General features: G+C 47.1%; 1 protein-coding gene across 1 annotated transcript; it reads left to right on the top strand.

Annotated features, from left to right (window-relative positions):
• Window positions 1-269: 269 nt before the first annotated feature.
• Window positions 270-22,571, top strand: LOC123830568 (cartilage associated protein). The gene is made up of 7 exons (XM_045856947.1): window positions 270-806; window positions 5,260-5,409; window positions 9,577-9,748; window positions 14,080-14,208; window positions 17,522-17,667; window positions 18,699-18,782; window positions 21,660-22,571. The coding sequence occupies exons 1-7, from the start codon at window positions 336-338 to the stop codon at window positions 21,711-21,713; spliced, it is 1,206 nt and encodes a 401-aa protein (XP_045712903.1). The 5' UTR covers window positions 270-335; the 3' UTR covers window positions 21,714-22,571.

Genomic DNA, 22,571 nt, shown 5'->3' with positions numbered 1-22,571 from the left:
AAAATTTAAAAAAGAAAAAGAAAAAAGTGGCGCTAATCTATGATCCATTAGGGCAGCGTCTGCCTATCAGACCTCAGTCCCCAAACCGCTCAACAGTTAAGTCCCCAGCTCGGGTGGGACAGTGTGGGAACCAGCGGTCTGCTCGCCCTTTCCAGGGCACCCTCCCCGTGAAGGCAGCTACACCAGGACCCTCCGTTGGTTAGGGGAGGGGAGGCCGGACGGGGCGGGCCTGAGGCTGTCGTCTCCGCCTCTCAGGAATTCGGCCAGCCGCATCTCGCCGTCCTTCTTCCTTCTAGCTCCTTTACTTCCTTCCTTCTCTCCTTCCGCCAGGCGCGATGGAGCCGGGACGAGGGGCGGCCGCGGCGCTGGTGGTGCTGCTGTGCGCGGGCTGCGCGCTGCGCTACGCGCGCGCCCAGTATGAGCGCTACAGCTTCCGCAGCTTCCCGCGGGACGAGCTGATGCCGCTCGAGTCGGCCTACCGGCACGCCCTGGACCAATACAGCAGCGAGCACTGGGCGGAGAGCGTGGGCTACCTGGAGATCAGCCTGCGGCTGCACCGTCTGCTGCGCGACAGCGAGGCCTTCTGCCACCGCAACTGCAGCCTGGTGCCCGAGCCCGAGCCCGCCCCCGGCCTCGCCCGCTATCCCGAGCTGCGCCTCTTCGGAGGCCTGCTGCGCCGAGCGCACTGCCTCAAGCGCTGCAAGCAGGGCCTGCCAGCCTTCCGCCAGTCGCAGCCCAGCCGCGAAGTACTGGCCGACTTCCAGCGCCGCGAGCCTTACAAGTTTCTGCAGTTCGCCTACTTCAAGGCAAGTCCGCCCCGCCCCGCCCCGCGGCCCCGCCTCCCTTAGGCTCTGGCCCCACCCCCTTTGTTCCAGGCCACGTTCCACCGCCCTTACTGGACCCGGCTGTCCACCCAGACCTGGCAAAGGACGTCTCCGCACCCCGCCCCCTTCTTCATCTTAGAGGTGGAGATACTTCAGCTAAGGCAGTGAATACATACATAGAACGTCTAGCAAAGTGGCACTCGGCCAAGTGCCTGGTAATAGTTACCTGTTATTGGAAGGAAGATTCATCTTTTCAGTATATGCCATTAAAATCCCTTTTTCTCAAGTGAGTGGTGACTTTCAATAATAGAGCCAAAGAGGACCTGAGGAGCTGGCTAGTCCCTTTAAAAGAGGAGGAGATGGAGGCCAGGAAAGGGCAGGACTCATGGTGAGGGCACATCCCTGCCCGAGGAGCAGAATTTAGCAGTGATTCATCAAGGTTGGCGCTCTCTACTGTCTGTCTTTCATCTGGAATTCAACAGCAGTCGGCCTCCTCCTTTGGGCTGCTTAGATTCTGTCTGTGATTGCTGGCTAAGAATAGTCACAAATTACAATCCTCTATATCCTCTGAGTCCTTACTCTGGGGACCCACGAGTTTTAAGAATGGGCTGAATTCCCTGTTACTGGATAAAGAGGCTTGAACCTGGCGAGTTTCCACTGGGTTTTGCCAAGAGAGCCTGCTCAAAGCCCACATTCTCCTTTATCTAATTGAAAACGATTTTTAAAGGAATACATTGCTTTTATTTTAATGACTACAAAATTAGATGCAGGGCATTGGCCAGACTCAGGAGGTGGAAGTTGGTTGTTTTGTTTTAACTTAGCTTTGAGTCTTTGGCCTGCAAGACCTGTTTTTCATATTTCCACTGAGACAGCCACGTGTGTATTGCAGTCATAGGAGTATAACAACAGCACAAAACCCCAAGTGTAAGAAAAGCTGGGTTCTTTTATGCTTGGGTGCAGTTTTATAAAACATACCAGTTTTGTGACTGTTTGTCCTGGCAATAAAAAAAGGTTTAAAAATGGAACCAGAAATAATATTAATACATTTCCAGGACATTGAAAAATAATGGCTAGCTCCTACAAACACTATTTTTTAAGCAAAAAAAAATGACTTGTTAAATTCTTTCTCTTTTTTGTATAGCTTTTGGCAAAGACAGAACCAAAATTGAATCACATAATCTTTACTTGTAAGACTTGGGAGTAGCAAAAGCTCTGATTTCTTTAATGTGTAGATGAATTTGAAACAAGCGACATAGGAGGAGGGGGAGAGCGTTTTACTCGATGTGCCCGTAAGGCCTGGGTCTTCTCCTTGGTCGCGGTGTCCTCAACGTTTAGGAAGTTCATAGCTTCTCTTCAAAACTGTTTATAGGTCTTGTAACAATCCCTCAAAAGTCAGTAAAATACCATCTGTCGCAGTATTTTGAGATCTCTTATAGGGCAGAAAAACGTTAAGAATTTTATTGATAAATATTAGGAATCTTCATTGCTTCAACTGAAAATCACTGAGAAAGTGATTTTAGGTGGTGATATTGTATGTTGTTTCCTTGTTGTTGTTGTTGTTCCTTAATGATGTTTATATTTTCACGTTTTGTTTCTGGGTAGAGAGAAAACGATCGGTGACAGGCAGGTACATCCTCCCTGACTCCGAAAGGCAGAGGTAGATGGTGCCGGCTGCTGTGGCGGATTTGGGTAGATGCCCCTGCGCCGGGCTGACGGCAGGCCTGTGTGTCCGTGCTGAAGGCCAGAGCCCTGATTGAACACGCGGAGAGGGAGGGTGAGTTCAGGCTGCCAGAGAGAGGTGAGGAGGTGCGGATGTGCCTCTTGTAGAGAAGGGGCCATCCTCCTTGTGTGTAGCTCTCAGTCCCACTAGAGACTTCATGTCACCAGCCACCTTAGTTCATGTCATGTCTGTGGGTTCTGTCTGTGGCTGCCATCTCCTTGAAATGCTCAACTTCCCCACAGGCCAAGGGAGAGGTGGGGTGCAGCGTTTTATCAAACCCTTAATGGCTGTGAGCAGACTGGGCCAGCCCCCTCGCAGGCACCCTGGTCCCGTCCTTTGCCTGGACGTGGACTCTGTTCTTTCCCAACCCAAAGGCCTGCCGCCTCACTGATTTAGGGGTGGCTCATTTGGCAGGTAGCTGGGGTTCTATCATGCAGGTAGCTCTCTCTGTCAGGAGCCCATGGCTGGGTAGGGGCTACCACCACCCCCTTCTCCAGAACCCGGCTGGGGTCTGTCTGAGGTTTAGGTGCCAAGATGTGGCTTCATGTTCCAGCTGGCTGAGCCTGCGTTCAAGTGCACAAAATCACTCTTTCCTCTTCAGGAGCGGGTTCTACTTTGTAAATGCAGGTCCTGCGTGAGAGGCCTTCAAAATCCCACTCTGTGCCCCTCCTTCTACATGCTCTTCTGAGAATCTGAGAACCTCATTTCACTGGCAAATGCTGTCAAACGGCTGCATTCATACCTCCTCCCTTCCTTCCAGCTGCCAGGCTGGCCTTTCCTGGCCAGGACTGTAGAGCTTTCTCTAGAGCCCTTTCTGACGCAGTCTGCGGGCCACTGAGGGGTGCTCCCAAAACACCAGCACGGACACGTGGGAGTCATCCCCGCCCACCACTCTCTCTTGCAGCCACCGCCGTTGTCTCTAACTGCCGTGGCTCTGTGCCACCCTTTGATTCTCAGGAATCCAAGTGTGACAAGTATCCCTTTCCCTTCTCTCTTCAAACCTGATTCTCCCATCCCTGCCTCCAAGTGTCCCTCGGGATTGGCTGAAGGAGTCTCTGTGCTTGTGTGTGGTGCCTGCCCTGCCCCCACCAGGTTGTGCCATGATTCCAGGGGACGCCCAGAGCTGGGATGTCAGTGTGTGTGTGCGTGTGCGCGCGCAGGGGTGTCCTCTGGTTGTCGGTTGTGTGTCCACACGGGGAGGTATCCATATCCCTGTCTACCTGCCCTCCTAAGCCCCCCTCCCCCCACAGCGTACCATTACTCCCTGAAGACTTCTTCCCTCCTGGGCTCTGCCCACAAGGGCACCACAGTTGCCGCCCCGGGGCCATGGAACTTGCTTCTCCTAAAGCTGCAAAGGGAAACTTTTTAGGGGAGTCTCCCTTTCTCCCTCTTCTCCTTTCAGGCCAGCCGGCTTCTGCCCACAGCTCCCTCTCCCAATTCTTCCTCTCACTTGCCAAGTTCCCACTTCCCAAGTTCCCTCAATGGCATGGGGCTTTTGTCACATGAGTAATTTCTGTGTTTTGTCCAGAAGTTACCTCTCATGAAACAGATAAGCTCAGAATCAGTTGGCCACTGCCTAACTGGGCAGATGAGAAAGGGGAAAAGAGAGCAAAAGATGGATCACTTTTCACAATCGCATTATGTAGTCACAGTGTCGTGTCCCAGTCACTGACTCCGTGTGCTGCCTTGTCCCAGGAAGTATACCAGGCGTGAGGAATGACACTGCTGGGTCCTAAAAGGACCATAGTCTGGACGGGGAGAGAGAAACACATTACCTGAGCCCACAGAGCGGTGTGAAAGCAGGCAGACAGAACATTGGGAACATAAAGGGCTCTTAATCAGGGTTGCTAGGAGATAGGGAGGACTCACTGCAATGTGTGGTGCATGAAGGCAGGGATTTTTTTTCCCTATTTTGCCTGTTGTTAGTTTCTAGAACAGTGCCTAGCATGTAGGAGGCTCTCCACAAGTATTTGCTGAGTGAGTGACTGAGTGGAGTGAGGAGATGGTGGCAGTCGCCGAGAACAGTGAACAGAAGGTTCTGCGAGAAACTTGGGAACTTATCGCGGTGTCAGGGTTTGGGCAGGAAAGATGTGGTCTAATCATTTGGGTGAGTGAAGGGACATTCATTAATAAGGCAGTTATGTACAGAGGCTGGTGACAGTGGCGTGTGACTACCCCGAGGCCAAAGGGGCGAAGGAGACAGCCTGGAAGGAGAGAGACTGTATACACAGAGGGCCACCTTGAGAGGAGCTGTGACTGTCAGTTGAGGGACAAGAGGAGGCTGAGGCTACCAGGCAGGGGGGAAGCCAGGAGACTAAATAACCCAACCTTACTCTCTCCTCTCCCTCTAGTCTCCTTAATGGGGTTCCTCATGGATGAACTCCACTGGAGGCTGGAGGGCAGAGTAGTCGATTGTTACAGTTCACACGGTCCACAAAGGCCAGCACTCCCAGGGTGCAGAGCAGGGTGGAGATGGGGGAGAGTAGATGATGAAAGCCCCCTGCACTCCCCAAGGCCATCTAGTCACTTTCAGGGAATAAACGCGTGTCCAAAGTAGCTGGACCAGGTCTTGATGGGCCACAGAAGTTGCTGAACCCTCAGCTGGAAACATTGTGTAGAAAAAAAAGTTACTGAAAGACCCAGTAGACCTCGTTGGGCAAAAATCACTGCTCACCGTCCATTGAGTCGAGTTTGTCTTTCTTCTTTGTGCTTCAGGCAAATAATGTTCCGAAAGCAATCGCAGCTGCACACACCTTTCTACTGAAGCACCCCGATGACGAAATGATGAAGAAAAACATGGCTTTTTACAAGAGCTTGCCTGACGCTGAGGACTACATTAAAGACCTGGAAACCAAGTCATATGAGGTATGGCTGGAGTTCTGCACGGTGGTCGGTCACAGTGTGAATTGTCGAAGAACAGTTCCAGCTATCGAAGGACTTCTAGTGATTTTTGATGGCATTTGATGAATACCATGAAAGTAGAAATAAGTGACTTTTTAGCATTGACCCATTTAAGAATGAGATTTTGCTCTGGCTGGTGTGGCTCAGTGGATTGAGCTCGGGCCTGGGAACCAAAGGGTTGTGGTTCAGTTCCCAGTCAGGGCACGTGCCCGAGTCATGGGCCAGGTCCCCAGCAGGGGGAGCATGGAGGCAGCCACACATTGATGTTTCTCTCTCCTTCCCTTCCCCTCGAAAAATAAGTAAATGAAATCTTTAAAAAAAATGAGATTTTGCATTCCATGATGCTATTAAAGCCACCTTTTCTGTAAATGGTACATTTTAGAAATATGGTCATTTGATTGTTCAGTGTTCTTAAATTATTTTTTATTGAATTTGCTAATACAGTTGTCCCAGTAGTTCCCCCTTCGTCTCCCTCTACCTAACACCCCTCACTCCCTCAGGCTATCGCCACACCATTGTTCATGTCCATGGGTCATGAATATAAGTTCTTAGGCTACTCTATTTCCTATACTGTACTTTACATCCCCATGGCTATTCTGTAACTACCTAGTTGTGCTTCTTAATCCCCTCACCTCTTCAGCCACTCCTTTTTACCCCTCTCCCATCTGGCAACCATCAAAATGCTCTCTGTATCCATGATTCTGACCATGTCCTTGTTTGCTTAGTTGTTTTTTTTTTAAGATTTTATTTATTTATTTCTTGATAGAGGGGAAGGGAAGGAGAAAGAGAGGGAGAGGGTGAGGAACATTGATATTCAAGAGAAACATTCATTGGCTTACATCCCCAACTGGGACCTGGCCTATAACCCAGGCATGTGCACTGGCTGGGAATTGACCTGCGACCTTTCTGCTGGAGGGCCAGCACTCAATCCACTGAGCCACACTAACCAGGGCAGTTTGTTTTTTAAATTCAGTTGTTGATAGATATGCATTTATTGCCATTTTATTGTTCATAGTTTTGATCTTCTTTTTCTTAAATAAATCCCTTTAACATTTTGTATAGTAATGGTTTGGTGATGATGAACTCCTTTAGTTTTTCCTTGTCTGGGAAGCTCTTTATCTGCCCTTTGATTCTAAATGATATTTTTGCTGGGTAGGGGAACTTTGGCTGTAGGTCTGCTTTTCATGACTTTGGATATGCCTTGCCAATCTCTTCTAGCCTGCAAAGTTTCTTTTCAGAAATCAGCTGACAGTCTTATGGAAATGCCCCTGTAGGTAACTAACAGCTTTTCTCTTTCTGCTTTTAAGATTCTCTCTTTATTTTTAACCTTTGGCATTTTAATTATGATGTGTATTAAAGTAGGCCTCTGTGCATCCATCTTGTTTGGAACTCTCTGTGTTTCCTGGACTTGAATCTCTATTTCCTTCATCAAATTAGAGAGGTTTTCTTTCATTATTTTTTTTCAAATAGATTTCCAATTTCTTGCTCTTTCTCTTCTCCTTCTGGCACTCCTATGATGTGAATGTTGGGCCTCTTAAAGTTGTCCCAGAGGCTGCTTACACAATCCTTGTTTTCTTCTTGTTCTGATTGGTTGTTTTTTGTTTCCTTATATTCCAAATAATTGATTTGATTCTCAGCTTTATTAATTACTGTAGTTTCTCTGTAAATTGTCCTTTGTTGCAATTAGTGTATCCTTTTTTTCTAACTGAATTGTTTTTATGCTGTTGAGGTCCTCGCTAACTTCCTTGAACATCTTTATAACCAGTGTTTTGAACTCTGCATCTGATAGATTGCTTATTTTCATTTCATTTAGTTGTTTTTCTGGAGTTTTTATCTAGTCTTTCATTTGGGCCATGTTTCTTTGTCTCCTCATTTTGGCAGCCTCCCTGTGTTTGTTTCTATGTATTAGGTAGAGCTGCTATGACCCCTTGTCTTGGTATATGGCCTAATATAGTTGGTGTCCTGTAGGGCCCAGTCTGGGTACTCTAAGTATGCCCTTCATGTGCACTGAGTACACCCTCTTCTTGGTTGCTGTTGGCAGGTCAGTGGGAAAGATTTACCCAGACCAGTCAGCTGCAAGGACTGGCTGTGACCACTGACTACCAAGCTCTGCCCTCCGTGGAGGATCAGCTGTGCAGGGGCAGGGTGATGGCTCTGACATGGCCTGTAGCTGTCCACTTGGTGTACAGGCTCTGAGATTTCCCAGGTGGTTCAGGCCAAGGTCAGCCCCCACCTGTGTTTTTCCCTGTGCCACCCTGCCTAAGCTATAAAGCAGTCTAAGAAGGCTGCTGCTTATGCTGGGCTTGGAGATTATCAGGCAAAGCCAAACTGTGAATCTAGGCTGGTTGCTGCTTGTGCTGGACCTGGGGCCTCTTAGCAAGAGGTTTGGAGGCTGGGGGCTCACTGAGGTCAGCTATTGCTTGTTTGATAGGATTTAGGAAGTTGTGAAACATGAGCCAAGACCAGCCATTCGTATGGAAAAATAATGGTTAATAGTTTGGGGGGATCTGTAAATTCAGTGGGACAGTCTCAGGGCATCTCCAGGGTAGGGCAAACAGTGTTAGCCAGGTTGATGGAGTCTCAGACATAGCACCAGACTGCTGGTTCTGTGATTCTGGGGCGAGGACTCAGAAAGGGATAATGGCCTCTCCCCGCCTTTCTGTCTGAGAGAAAACTGTCCCCCAGCTTTTGCCTTGATGCCAGACACTTCAGTTCCTCTTCATACGCCACTGGTGCCTTTCAAGCTGCTACCCTGGTGCTAGAGCTCAGAGAGAGTGCGTGTGGGTTGTTTATGGGGAACTGCTTGGGACTCCGGAAGTTTCTTCCACCTACTCAATCCCCACTGGTTTTTGCAACTACAGTTATGAGGACTTATCTCCTGGGGAACCCTAGGCTGGGGGGCCCAGTGTGGGGCTGGGACTCCTTGCTCCCAAGATATTCCTTCCATATTTTTATCTCCCACATGTGGGTGTGGGACCAACCTGTTCTGTGTCTGCATCCCTCCTACCAGTGGGGATGGATGTGGTTTTTTAATTCCATAGTTGTCTGACTTCCATTCAACTTGATTTCTGTCGGTTCTGAGCGATGGTTGTTCTATATTTTAGTTGTAATTTTGAGGTGGTTGTGAGAAGAGGGGAGCCATGTCTGCCTACACCGCCATCTGCCCCCTGTTTATTTCAAGGCCTGTCTGGGCCCCTCCAGGTTAGCAGTTTTGGGTATGAATCCAAGATCTCTACTTATTTCTTGTGATACTACGCCTCTTCCTGAGCCCTCGTTGTTTCTCTTCTACCTGGTCTGGTCAACAGGTAGCAGAAATTCCTGGAAGTTTCCACTGCCTGGCACATGGCTGACCTCCCCAGTAATTGGAGCTGATGTATGGCCTTCCTGTTTAGTACTTCATTCTTAGGGCACAGTGGTTCGACTGCTGCTCTGAAGCTTCTATCTTTTCCTTGATGCAATCTGTAAGATCAGCTTCACTGAGGTATAATTTATGTAGCATTTAATAGGTTTGGACAAATATATGCAAACCTGTAGCTACCACCATAATCGTGACACAGAGTATTTTCACCTCCCCTAAAATGCTCCCTCATGTCCCTTTGTAGTCAAGCCTTTGTCCCAACCCCTGACCTCTGGGTGCCACTGCTGGGATTTCTGTCACTGTCATTTCCCCTTTATCCTTGACTCAAACCTGATTTTATTATTAAGCACCTGCTACTTTTACAATGAAATGAAATAAGAAATGTTCCATTGCCCTGGCTGGGTGGTTGAGTTGGTTGGAGGGTTGTCCCATGCACCAAAATGTTGCAGGTTCGACCCCTGGTCAGGGCACATATAAGAGGCAACTAATCCATGTGTCTCTCTCACATTGATGTTTCTCTCCCTCTCTCTCCCTTCTCTCTCTCTAAAATTAATAACTATATCCTCAGGTGAAGATTTAAAAAGAAGAAAAGGGTAGAAAAAACAAGGCATAAATTAAGTCACTAATTGGCTTCCTATTTAATTAAGGGCCAGCGCGGTCCCTTCAGAATTAGTGAGAATGGAGCTCTGTGATGCTCCGATTCCTCTGGGAAGGCAGGTGCAGCTCCCTTCCCGTCTGGGACTTTCATTGTCGGCCTCTCCTTGCTCCCCCAGAGCCTGTTCATTCGAGCTGTGCGGGCGTACAACGGCGAGAACTGGAGGACGTCCATCACCGACATGGAGCTGGCCCTTCCCGACTTCTTCAAAGCCTTTTACGAGTGTCTTGCAGCCTGCGAGGGCTCCAGGGAGATCAAGGACTTCAAGGACTTCTATCTGTCCATAGCAGGTTGGTGGGACTGGATCCCAGACGGCAGGGGGATAGCTGCCCGTGGCCTCCGAGGAGCCTTGCTGGGCACGGCAGACGCCTGCGCAGATCAGACCCGGCAGGGGCTTCTGGAGAGACAGGGAGTGTCATGTCCAAGCCCTGACCTGCAGAGGGCGAGCCCAGGCCTGCAGAGGGCGTTTATCCCATCAGCCCTGACCGATCACAGGTTCCCCACGGGCTTCTGCAAAAACAAAAACAGGCTCATGAGTAACTCGTGCCTCTTGTTACTGAGATAGCTCGAATGGTGGAATTTTGCCAGCACACAGAAAGGTAGGAGGAAGAGTATCATGAGCCTTAAGTAGTTGTCACTATGATAACTTTTGGGAAAAAATATTCTGATCATGAAACAATGCAGATTCATTATAAGAGGTCTAGAAAACACAGGAAAGAATGAAGAAAGAGCATGTAAAGCCCCATCCAGAGGGAGCTTAGATTTCCCTACGGGTTCTCGTCTCCCTCTGGTGGGCAGCGTCACTCCAGAACACGGGGAGTGGCCATGAAGAGATTTCCCAAGCTGGCTGTGGGACCGGGGATCCTAGCACTGCACCTGGTAGCAAGGGTGCCCTGGTCAGTCTAGCCTGGGCTCAAGCTGGGTGTGGCCTGCCTCTTGGGGAGGCCCTGCGCCCTTGGATGGGTCAAAGCTCGGAGAAATCTTGTGGTTTGGGGTCATTGAATCCAGGCTTTTAAATTTTTTTAAAAAAAATTTTTTTTTTGCTTAGGTGTGCCTTTTTCTACAGAGTACCTTTTTTCCCTTGCCAAAACCATTTTCTTGTGAAAAATTTCAAGCATTCAAAAAACAGAGAGATGAGCCCCGGCTGGTGTGGCTCAGTGGATGGAGCGCTGGCCTATGCACCAGAGGTTGCCAGTCGGTTGGCAACTAGTTGCCTGTCGGGCATGTTAGGGGGGCAACAGATCGATGTTTCTCTCTCCCCCTTCCCTTCTCTCTTGAATGAAAATGAATTAAACCTTTAAAAATGTTTAAAACAAGGTAACTTAAAAAAAACCCTCTTAACTAGATACCAGGCCCTGTTCTCTACTTTCTATGTGCAGTATCTCACTGCTGCAGCCCCATGAGGAAGGTGACAGCATTCTCCCCATTTTATAGCTGAGACAGCTGGGGCCCAGAGAGTATTGTGTTTATTGTCCTCAGGGGAAGGGCTGGGATCTGAGCCCAGGATGTCTGACTGCAGAGTCTTAACCTGTTAACCCTAATGAAATAGTGTCTTACCAGGTAGGGAACATTATACTTACACTTTGTTTTGTTTTTAGTAGCCAGCACATGCACATTGATTGAGCTGTGAAAGAGACAAAAGGCCGAGCTGTGGAAGATGAGTCTCCTTCTGTAGCAGTCAGGGCCCGACTGGCCGCAGATGGCACACGTCCACCAGGGTAGCTCACGGAGGGTTATCTACCGAAGTGTGGGTGAAGGGGACCCCAAAGGGCAACATGGGACCCCAGGGCTACTAGTAGTGAGCCATTTTCTCCTAGGTGAGGGGAGGGAGGAGGTCCAGGCAGCTAAAAGGAGATCTTGTTTCCATCCACTTCTCTTCTGCCTGTTCCACTTACCCCCAAAGGCAACCATTTTTACTAGCTTCTGGTTTATACTTCTAAAAGGTTTTCTTCTTAATAAAAATAAGCAAAGATAAGTTATCTTTGCTATACCTAATATAGATAGGTAGATAGCTAGCTGGGTAGGTAGATAAAGATATGTAGGGGATATTTTAGTTTTATTTTTAAATAATTTCAAACCTATAGAGAAGTTGCAAAAATAGAAGGAACTTTCATATACTTCTACCCAGATTCACTAATTTTTTAAATTGATTTTGAGAGAGAGAATGAGAAAGAGAGGGAAATATCGACTTACTGTTCAACACACCCAAGCACTCATTGGTTGATTCTTGTATGTTCCCTGACTGGGGATTGAACCTGCAACCTTGGCGTATAGAGATGATGCTGTAACCAACTAACATACCCAGCCAGGGTCAGATTCGCTAATTTTTTTACATTGGTTGTGCTACTTTATTATCCTCTCCCTGTGTGTGTGTGCATATTTGTTCTTATTACAGGACCACATGAGAGCAGGTTGCACATGTCATGACCCTTGAACCCATCACACTTTAGTGTATTTCCTAAAAACAACAATACTCTGCATATCCACAGTGCGGTCATTACATTCAGGCAACTTAATATCGGTGCAGTACTTTTATCCAATCAGCAGTCCGTATCCTAATTTTGTCAGTTGTCCCAATAATATCTTTTCTATTCAATAGAAACTTTTTTTGCCTGGTACAGCCCAGCCCAGGGTCATGTTTCCTAATTATTTTCTTCTTTAGTGTTTTTTTTTTTTTAATTTGGAGCAGTTGCTTGGCCATTCTTTGTCTTTTTATGCCATTGATATTTTTTAAGAACTTAGGCCCATCACTTTATAGAACATTCCTCAGTTTGGGTTTCTATGATGTGCCCTCACAGTTGTGTTCAGGCTGTGCCCACTTGGCTGGGACATTACAGAAGTGCCCTTCTCGGGCACCACATCCAGGTGGGCATGGTGGCTGTTTGCCCCGGATTGGCGCTGCTAATTGTTAAGCATTTGGTTAAGGTGTGTTTCAGTTTCCACCTTCTCCACAATGTAATTACTATTTTTCCTTTTGAAAATAATAAATAATTTGTGGAGAGTGTCCATCGAACTCTGTGTCTCCCCCAACCCCCAATCCTCTGATTTAGCATCTTTTGAGGGTTCTTGCCTGAATCATTTTTTTAAAAGATTTTATTTATTTATTTTTTAGAGAGGGAAAGGGAGGGAGAGAGAGAGAGAGAGAAACATCAATGTGCGGTTGCTGGGGGCTGTGGCCTGCAACCCAGGCATGTACCCTGACTGGGAATCGAACCTGCGATGCTTTGGTTTGCAGCCTGCTGCTCAATCCACTGAGCTATGCCAGCCAGGGCTGAATCATTTTTTTTTAAATAAAAGGTTGTATATATACAAATCTGTTTTCCCCTTATTTTCATGTCTGCTTCTTTCCTACAGAATAGGTACCATACTTGATACACTGTGGGTTCTTTGTTTATTCCACTTAACCACATGTCCTAACAAGTGCAGAGATGTTGTGTCTTTTTTTTTTTCAATTGCTACTGAATATTTCATTGCTAGGGGTGGGGGCAATATACTATGGTGTATTCAATTATCTGATGGACATTTGGGTTGTTCCAATATTTTGTTATTACATATAACATTGCAATGGGAAATTTCAGGTGTTTTTGTCTAATTATGGAGGCGTATTTCTAAAGTCACCTTAAGTGGGACTGATTGTGCAAAGAGTAAACGTTTCTGTAAATTATCTAGGATTTTGTTACCATTTTGCATTTCTACCAACAATGTAAGAGAGTGCCTGTTCTTCTACAGTCTTTCTAGCAAAATGTGCACCATTATTCTGGAGCCCTTTGCTTCTAGTTGCATGAAGGGAGAAAAGGCAGGGGCCAAGGACCACATGGGAGATTTTGGGGGACCAGGCCAAGACAGCATTCATTAGTTGCTGCATTTCACATTTCATTGGCACAGCTAGTCATATGGCCCCCACTTAACTACAAGGGAAGCTGGGAAATGTAGTTTTTGATATCTTTCTATGTTATTATATTTAGGTCCACCTATTGTTTTTCAAAGTCTTTATAGATTCTATTGTTGGTATGTGTCGTACTTTATTAATTATCATCCTATTGATTGGCATTTAGGTGATTTCCAAGTTTGTTTGCTGTTACTAACAGTGAGTGCTTCTGGGTGGCTATGTCTAAAAAAAGTTTCCCAGAACTAGACTGCTGGGTCAGAGGATATGTGTATTTTAACCTTTGATACATTTTGCCAAATTGCTCTTTGAAAAATGTGTCCTTGTTTTGCTTCTACCAACAGAACACGAGAGTAAGTCTCACCATTGTCTCCCTAACATGGGTGTCAGCGTATTTTTAAAAACTTGCCAATATAACCGTTTAAATTATCTTCAGTGGCATTATATTTCTTAATTACATATGAGGTTTAGCATCATTTCACAATGTTTATTAGCCACTTTTATCATTTCTTCTCTCGGCATCTTTTGGACCATTTTTATACTGGATATTTGCCCTTTTTTGGTTAATTTTGAGAAACTTTGCACATTAAAGATTTCAGTCCTTTATCATAAGTGTTGCACATATTTTATCTTTATCACTGGTCATTTTTACCTTTATCATCTGGGAGGTGGGCAGAAGCATTATTGAGAAAGTAACGAGTGCACGGCTCCGAAAACATGTGTGTGTCCTTTCAGATCATTACGTGGAAGTTCTGGAATGCAAAATACAGTGTGAAGGGAACCTCACCCCCGTTATCGGAGGCTACCCCGTGGAGAAATTCGTGGCTACCATGTATCATTATTTGCAGTTTGCTTATTATAAATGTAAGTAATCCTCTTCTTTGAAATCTTGGGTGTGGTACTTAATCCTTCTAAGACTCAGCTTCCCCCTCTGTAGAAGAGAGGTCACCCTTACCTATGGTTTTGAGATCAAGGTTACATCATCAGCATGACCTGGTGACTCAGGGCGCAGACCCTGGCACCTGACTGCCTGGGTTCAATCTCTAGCTTTGCCAGTTACTCGCTTCTCAGTGTCTCTGTTTCCTCATCCGGGAAGTAGACATAATAGCACTGACTAAGACTGAGATGAGGAATTAACCAGTTGATTGACATGGAATACAGAGGGTATTCACTCACTGGCACATAGCAAACTCTGTACCAGTGTTTGTTCTTTCTGTCATACTTTCCTCCCTCCTCATCACGGGCCTTGCTTTTCTCGCTGTTGGGGTTTCATTCCAGTCGGCTCTCCCTCGGCCTAAAATGAGTTCATCCATCGGAGCCTTCCAAGGGGACAAAGGGAAACAAGTGCAAGAGGGAAAGTAGTTTAGAGCTCAGTCGTCAGAGCCGGTCTTTTTTGGAGTTTCCTTCTCTTCCCGTGAAGACTGGCATTGCCGAGGGCCACTTGTTGGAGCAGCACGTACCTGGGCGGCTCAGTGACAAGCACAGGGGGACCGTTAGGGACAGCTGCAGCAGGCACTCCGTTGTCCTAGCGATGAAATGCCTCAGTGGCAGGTGACTGGCCGGGCTCCCCTGCGGTCCCCTTCAAACCTAGGGGCGGCTGGCCTCGGGCATTCAGGGAAGTCCCGGGAAGAGTGATGGGTGACCTTGACTTCTCTAGCCCTCCGTCCCCCTTGCAGACGTCTGTTCTTGGTTGGGCTCCCTCTTCCTGCATTAGCCACCTTCCTTTTTATCCTGCCTCCTGTCCTCCTCAGGGCACACTGAAAGACTTGCCTGCTGAAGGTGAAAAGAAAAAAAAATTTTTTTCTCTACTTATATATTTTTTTAATTGGTAAGTTTGGCTTCTCATCAAGGTTGCTCCTCTGAAACAGTCATTTTCACCAGGTGTTTCTGAGTTCGGTAACGTGCCTCTCTCAGGAGTGAACTTGATCTTCCGGCAGCCTGATTGGCACCTAAGGACACAATGAAAAGCTTTGCTTTTTCAGTTGGAACATTTCCGAGATCAGCCAGAGAGGGAGGTGTGTTTTAACAGGTGTCCTTCCCAGGAGTCCCCATCCATGGGTGGCAGGGAGGAGGTCCTATTTGTCTCACTAACCCTGGCACCGGCTCTGTGGCAGGGAATTATTTAGCACAGAGGACGAGAGTCGTGTTCTCCATAATCTACAAACACGATTCCATGTGAGATAGCACTGAGCACACAGTAGGTCCCCAGTGAATATTTACTGACTACACTCTCGTGTTAAGGGCATAGTTTCTTACTAGACAATGTTTTGCTTGTGAAGAGCCCTCTTTTTTTTAAATACAAGCGATTGATTGGTGCCTTCTTTCAAAAAGGCTTGCGGTCCTGGCTTGTCGCAGCAAACCACACGTCCGGGGGCTACCCGGAGAAACATCAGAAACATCGAAGCAAAGAACCCTTTCCCTTCTCCCCGCTCTCCTTCCCCCCACCCACAGCTAGCCGGTTGCTTTTGCTCATCCACACTTGGAAGAGCCTGTTTTAGTGGGAATGATAAAAAAATATGTACATGGTTTAAAAAACAACTTATGAAAACTTTAAAACGCCGCAGAGAGCGCGGGATAAGGAACTGCAGTCTGCCCATCACCAGCTTCAACAACTGTCACCAACACTTTGTCAGTCTTGGGTTCACAGTTTAAATATTTTCAGTTGGATTAAAACATAACCTAGTTTTTTTCGTTTTTAAAGGTTGTATCTATTTGTCTTTAGACAGAGGGGAAGGGAGGGCGAAAGAAAGGGAAAGATATCAACGTGAGAGAGAAACACCGATTGGTGGCCTCTCATGCGCGCCCCGACTACGGACCCAGCCCACAGCCCCGGCTGTGCCCTGACTGGAATCGAAACCAGCGACCCTTTTGCTTTGTGTGATGACGCCCAACCAGCTGAGCCACACTGGTCAGGACACATAACCTAGTGTTTTTATGTCATTTTCATGAAAATCTGTGCTGGCGCTTCACTGAGCTGGCCCCCTGCTAGACTTTGAAACATGGGAAGAATGCGTCGGGGCTTGGTTCTGCGTGCACAGAGCCAGAAAATGGGGAGTTTAGGAGTGTTTCAGACACTTCTAGACTCTGGCAGCTCGCTGGTCTTCTGAAATCCGTACCTGCTCTCAAGATTGCCCACTCTGTCAGAAACTGTGGCACTGATAGCCAAGCATCTAGCTTTGCTTACTCCTCCCCAGGAAATCTTTGCTCATTAGGGTGATAGGTACTCAGTATGTGCAAAATTTGCTTATCAATATTGGCTTCGTTAAAGTCTGCTGTGTCTTTTCCAGGACAGACCTTGTGGATACCTTGGCCCTAAGACCCTGGTTTTAAAGTTGTCATGACCAGAAGTAGCCACTGGGTGGCATGATGTATTCATACCCAGGCTTTGGTTATTCTGGTCAACCAGAGTTTGAACAAAAGGTAGTGTTTCTGGATTATAAATTGGAGCAGATTGTGCCAGAATGAATACCCAGGGCCTTGTCACTGGTCACCTCTTCTTCCTTGTCCCCTACCCTTGAGGGAAATCCCAACCCCTGCGAAACTTCTATGTTAAAGGTGCTGTCACAGACAGGACAACTCTAGGGAGGGAGGCTGGAGGTGGGAATCTCACTTCCAGGAAATGAGAAGACCAGGTGGGTTTTCAAATCTCTTCCAGCCCAGATCATCCACCATCCTCCTGAGTTGTCTAGATTTGGTTTAGCTGTAGGAGGGCCTGCCTGGGTCTGAGGGTTGTGGTATCATCCAGATGGGACCCAGGCGCTAGATGGCAGGGATGGGGCGGGAGGTGGAGGGGGTGGCACTCATTTGCTAAGTGTATCGTCCCTAACTGCCTTAGCTCCTTGACAGTCCAGGTCTTGGGACCCAGCCTCCTCTGGTTCCAGGGGTGTGAGCCCAGCTCTGGCCGCCGGAGCCCAAGGGGGAATGTGGTAGGCATTTCCGCACAGGCATCTGCCTAACGAGGAACCTGCACGTTTCGAAGCTTCAGGCTGCCAGGGAGACCCCGTCTGTGACCTGCTACCCAGGGATGATCCTGGTTGGTTGCAAACTACCCACCATCTGAAGGACAGACTGCAGAAGGGGCCCGTTCTCGACCTTTTCCTTTAGGAAGCTGCACTGGAAGGAAGGGTGGCCTGAGAGAGCCCTCGATTTCCTGTTCCTCTTTTCTCCTCCTCCCCAGTGAGCGACCTGAAGAACGCAGCCCCCTGTGCGGTCAGCTACCTGCTCTTCGACCCCAGCGACCAGGTCATGAAGCAGAACCTGGTGTATTACCAGTACCACAGGGACAAGTGGGGCCTGTCGGACGAGCACTTCCAGCCCAGACCGGTGAGTGCCAGGGCGCCGCCCCATCAGTCTCACTTTCAGGAGGCCACTTTGCACCCGAAGACAAAGGGTTGTCTTGGAAATAAAGGAAACTAATTTCTTCTCCTGTTTTTGTCTTTTGGCATTTTACTGCTCTATTCTGATTTTTAAACCAGTACAAACTCTACAGATTTCAAACATTAGGGAAACATTTTACTTAGAAAGTGAAATTGCCCCATCATTCCACACTTTCTCTTCACCCGCTGCCTATGATTGTACGTTTAGTCATCTGTGCAGCATGAATCCACTTATTTTTACAGAAACGGGCTCGTACTTCACACACAGTTTTGCATCCTGCTTTTGTTCTCACTGAATGTCCTGGGGTGACATTGGTTCGCAAAACCATGCAGGTTTCAAGGGTGCAAATCACTGGAACATCGTCTGCACACTGCGTCGTGTGCCCCTCACCCCAGAAACTTGCTTTGTCTTTCCAACGATTCATCACGAACATGTTGCAGGCCACGCCCACACACCTCCTTTGTGATCACTTGTAACCGCATCACCGTAGGCTCGTTAAGGGATGCACCATCATTTACTTCCTGCGATGGACAAACTCAGCTTCACATGTGTTCGGAACTCCATGGATTATGTACTACATTCAGAAGGTCTTTTCTGAATGACCGTTGTTCTAAACTTGCACTTCCACTGGGATTTCTGTATGGTGTCCCAGTTTGCCATTCATACATCTTTCTTCGCGCCTGCACCCACGCCTTCCTGCCCCCACTCACTCCCCTCCCCTCACACACGTCTCATTCACTGGGGGCTGGCCACTTTTTTCTAAAGTGAGACATAATTCAAATACAATAAAATTCATGCTTTTAAAGTACCTACATCACAGTTTTATTATATTCACAGAGTTGTGCTCCCGTGACCACTATATAATTTTAAATATTTTCCTCACTGCCCCCCGCCCCGAAAAAAAATCCTATGCCTCCTCCAAGTTCTACCATTAAAAGGTTGGTCATATAAACTCTTCTCTTTCTGTGTCCGAACAGGAAGCGGTTCAGTTCTTTAACGTGACTACAATCCAGAAAGAGCTGTATGACTTTGCAAAGGAAAATATAATGGATGATGATGAGGTAAGTTTTCATAGTTAGCGCACGTCTGGCTAAGAGAAAAGATTACTCACATCTCCGCTAAACATCACTGGAAGGCGAGTCATCCCCGAAATAAGAAACAGAAGGGGACCTTGAGAAATGCAGTTTCTGTGGGCGTGCTAATGAAAGGCAGAGCACAGGCCTGGGGAAGACAGCTTTCTAGGAACCTGGCTGAAGGGCCGCACTCCCCAGCGGTGGGGATGGTGGGACGGGCCAGAAATCGGGAGCCGTCCAACCATCATTCTTTTACTTTATAAAAACACAGTGAATGTTCAGTTACTCATCAACCTGAAGACACTTGGAAACGCCCATCCTGATTTTTATTTGAGATTATCGTGTTTTGTTTTGTTTTGTCCTGTAAATTAGGTCCTTGCTCTAATCCTGACTCTCACTCAGCTGACTCCTTTCTCGTTTACGGAGCAGTGGTTGTGTGGATGGGCGGCCTCGTCCCAGTAAAGCCATCATTAGGGGTAGCATGGAGAGAAAAGCATTTGGAACAAACTGGGAAATGCTCCCTAAGACAGCTGGGGACATGCCAGCCATTGGAGTTGGAAGAGAGCCGTGAGCTTGTTCTGGTCGGACCCCTCACTTCACAGGCGAGGAGCTTGGGGGACAGGACAGTTCTGTGAGTTGCTAGGCCAGACCCGGGTTTGCGTGCTACCGACATGCAAACACAGCCAGCTACTGTGGTTTGTCAAGTGGAGAAAAATATCTTTCCAAAAAGGGGGAGGAGCTGAGTTTCTGATCATCCAGAGGCAAGCTACTACTGATATTTTGGTATATATGCTTCCACTTTTTTCTACTCATTTTCTGACATATATTCATTATAAACTCAACTCTAATTATCTATCATGGCTTTTCCATTTAGCGCTGTAATATGAGCAGTTTTCCTTGTTAGGTTTTTCTAGAGCAGCTTTGTTGACATATTATTCACATACTATAAAATTATTCTTAAAGTATTCGATTCTGTGGGTTTTAGTATGTTTATGAAGTTGTGCATGCAACACGACTATCCGGTTTTAGAGCATTTTCATCCCCCCCAAAAGAAACCCCAAACCTATTAGTAGTCACTTCTCTGCTCTCTGCTCGCCTCTCTTTCCCCTCTGCCCCCAGCCCTCGGCAGCCCCGAACCTACTCTCTGTCTCTGGATTTACCTGTTCTGGACACTTCATATAAAAGAATCACATGACATGTGGTTTTTTGTGACTGGCTTCTTTTATCAAGCATAACGTTTGCAAGTCCAGCCATATCGTAACATGTATCATGTTATATGTAAAAATTCCGTTTTATTACAGATTAATATTCCACATTCATATGCCGCATTTTGTTTATCTGTTCCTCTGTTGATGGCCATTTGAGTTGTTTCCACTTTTTGGCTCTTTTTGAATAATGATGTTATGAACATGTGTGTACAAATTTTTATTTGGACAAAAATATTCAGTTCTCATGACCAGGGGTATATACCTAGGTTTATCATGAGGAGTAGAATTGGTTGGCCACTGCTGGTTAACTCGTTGAGAAATTGCCAGATCATCTCCAAAGTGGCTGCACCATTTTACACCCGCACCGGCATGGTGGAAGGGTTCCAGTTTGCTACATCACTGTTTGCCTTCTTTATTGTAGCCGTCCTGGTAGGTGTGAAGCGGTATCTCATAATCAAAGTGGTTTTCATTTGCATTTCCCTAATGACCAATGATGTTGGACATCTTTTCATATGCTTATTAGCCATTTGTATATCTTCTCTGGAGAGATGTCTCGTCTGTTCAAACATTTAGCCCATTTTTTAATTGGGTTGCTTGTCTTTTTATTGTGGAGTGGTAAGAGCTCTTTTTATGTTCTGACTGTAAGTCCCCTGCCAGATGTGTGAATCGCAAATATTTTCCCACAATCTGTGGGTTGTCGTTTTCATTTTCTTAATGGTGTCTTAACACACAAACGTTTTAAATTTTGGTGAAATCCAGCTTATCTATTTTTATTTTGTTACTTATGTTTTTGGTGTAATATCTGAGAAATAAATGATTGCCTAATCCAAGTTCACAACTCCTATGTTTTAAGATTTTTATAGGGTTAGCACTTACATTTAGAACTATACTCTGTTTTGAGTTAATTTTACATATAATGTATGCATAGCGACATGCAAAAAACCCCACAGCTAGCGACATACTAAATGCTGAAACAGAATACTTTTCTTCTAAGGCTGGGAATAGGACGACGATGTCCACTTTCTCTCTTTCTATTTGACATTGTGCTAGAAGTTTTAGCAAGGGCGGTTTGCAAAGGAAAATAAATAGAAGGCATCCAGATTGAAAAAGAAGTGAAACTACCACGATATTCATAGAAAACATGATCTTGTCATTCCCTCTGTCAGGCCGAGGATGTTCTCCTCTTCCTCCTTTGTTGGGTCGTTTGATCATGAAGATTCAGTAAAGCTCTCTCACGTCACCAATGAGGAAACTAATTCAGAAAAAGAACCCAGGTCCTGGTCCTTGAGAAGCTCACGGGCTGGTGAGCAGGGCAGAGAGGAAGGGACAGTCCAGGTTCCTGTGGCATCACTGCTGATGGGATGGCAGAGGCGTGGGGAGGGAGGCACTGAGCAGGGTGTTTCGGAGGCTGGCTGGGCTGCCCGCCTCACACTGGCCATCTGTGGGGGCTGCGGAGCACCTGACTCCAAGCTCACATGCCGTGGAAGCCAGGTGCCTTCCCAGGGAGAAGCCCAGTTCTCGGCCCAAGGATGGTGGGGAAGGGCTGCTGCAGCCCCAGCAGGCAGCTGGCAGTGGCCCCTCGGAAACAGTTTCTGCCCACCAGCACCCCTAAAGCCGGGTGGCCCACGTAACAGAGGTGTCCTGTTGTCTCTTACAGGGGGAGGTCGTGGAATACGTGGATGACCTCTTGGAGCTGGAGGAGACCAGCTAGTCCACAGCAGCCAGAGAGACTTCCCTTCGAAGTTTTCAGGAAACAGATTCCTTGCCTTCCCTTTCCCCCTAGCCCAAGTGGCTGATACCTCAAAGCCTTCTCTTTACTCTGTGAAGTGAAAGGGAAGCCCCGCCTCTCACTACATATAACAAGGGGTGAGCCTGCCTTCCCCGTGACTACACCTGCCTCCTGGTCTTCACTCCTACTTTCTCCGCATTCCCACCTGCCTCTCCACCTTCACACCTGTCTTCCCCGTGTCCATACCTGCCTTTCTCACCATTGTGGTCGGAAGGAGAGTCTTCTATTTGTTTCCCCAGAAAAACTTAATATTATTTTTTAAATAAGAAAAATACTCCTAAAAGATGATAAATTGTGAAAACCTACTCCGACCTTTCTACCCTTCCAGATGTTAGTCTTTTTCACCCCTGTACCCCGATCCAGTCCAGGAAAGCTGGTGGAAGACAAGGGCTAAACTTCCCCACACTCATGGCGGTCTGCACGTGGTCCGACCTGCACCGTTTCTGGCACCCCCTGAAAGAGAAGTTGGACGACAGCGTGCCTTGCAGAACTGTGGCTTTTGCTCCTCGCTTTTTGCATCTCCTAAGTCCTACCATGGTTGGTCCATTCCAGCTGGGTACAAGACCCAGTTACCAGGCCCCGAGTTGGAAATGGAAGAAGGCAGAGGGAGTCTTGTTTCATTTGTTCCTTCAATAAATATTTATTGAGCACTGCCTATGTCCTAGGCATTGACCTGCCACTGGAGATTCTGCACAGAATAAAAGAAAAAAAAATCCTTGCCCTCACAGAGCCTGCATTCTACAAGGAGAGACGGACAACGAATAAACAGGAGTAAATATA

The sequence above is a fragment of the Phyllostomus hastatus genome, unplaced genomic scaffold (assembly GCF_019186645.2).
Source record: "Phyllostomus hastatus isolate PE091 unplaced genomic scaffold, TTU_PhHast_1.1 phas_scaffold_129, whole genome shotgun sequence".
In the NCBI taxonomy this organism is placed as follows: Eukaryota; Metazoa; Chordata; class Mammalia; order Chiroptera; family Phyllostomidae; genus Phyllostomus; species Phyllostomus hastatus.
The sequence above is the reverse complement of the archived record's forward strand: the minus strand, read 5'-3'. Positions and strand labels throughout refer to the sequence as shown.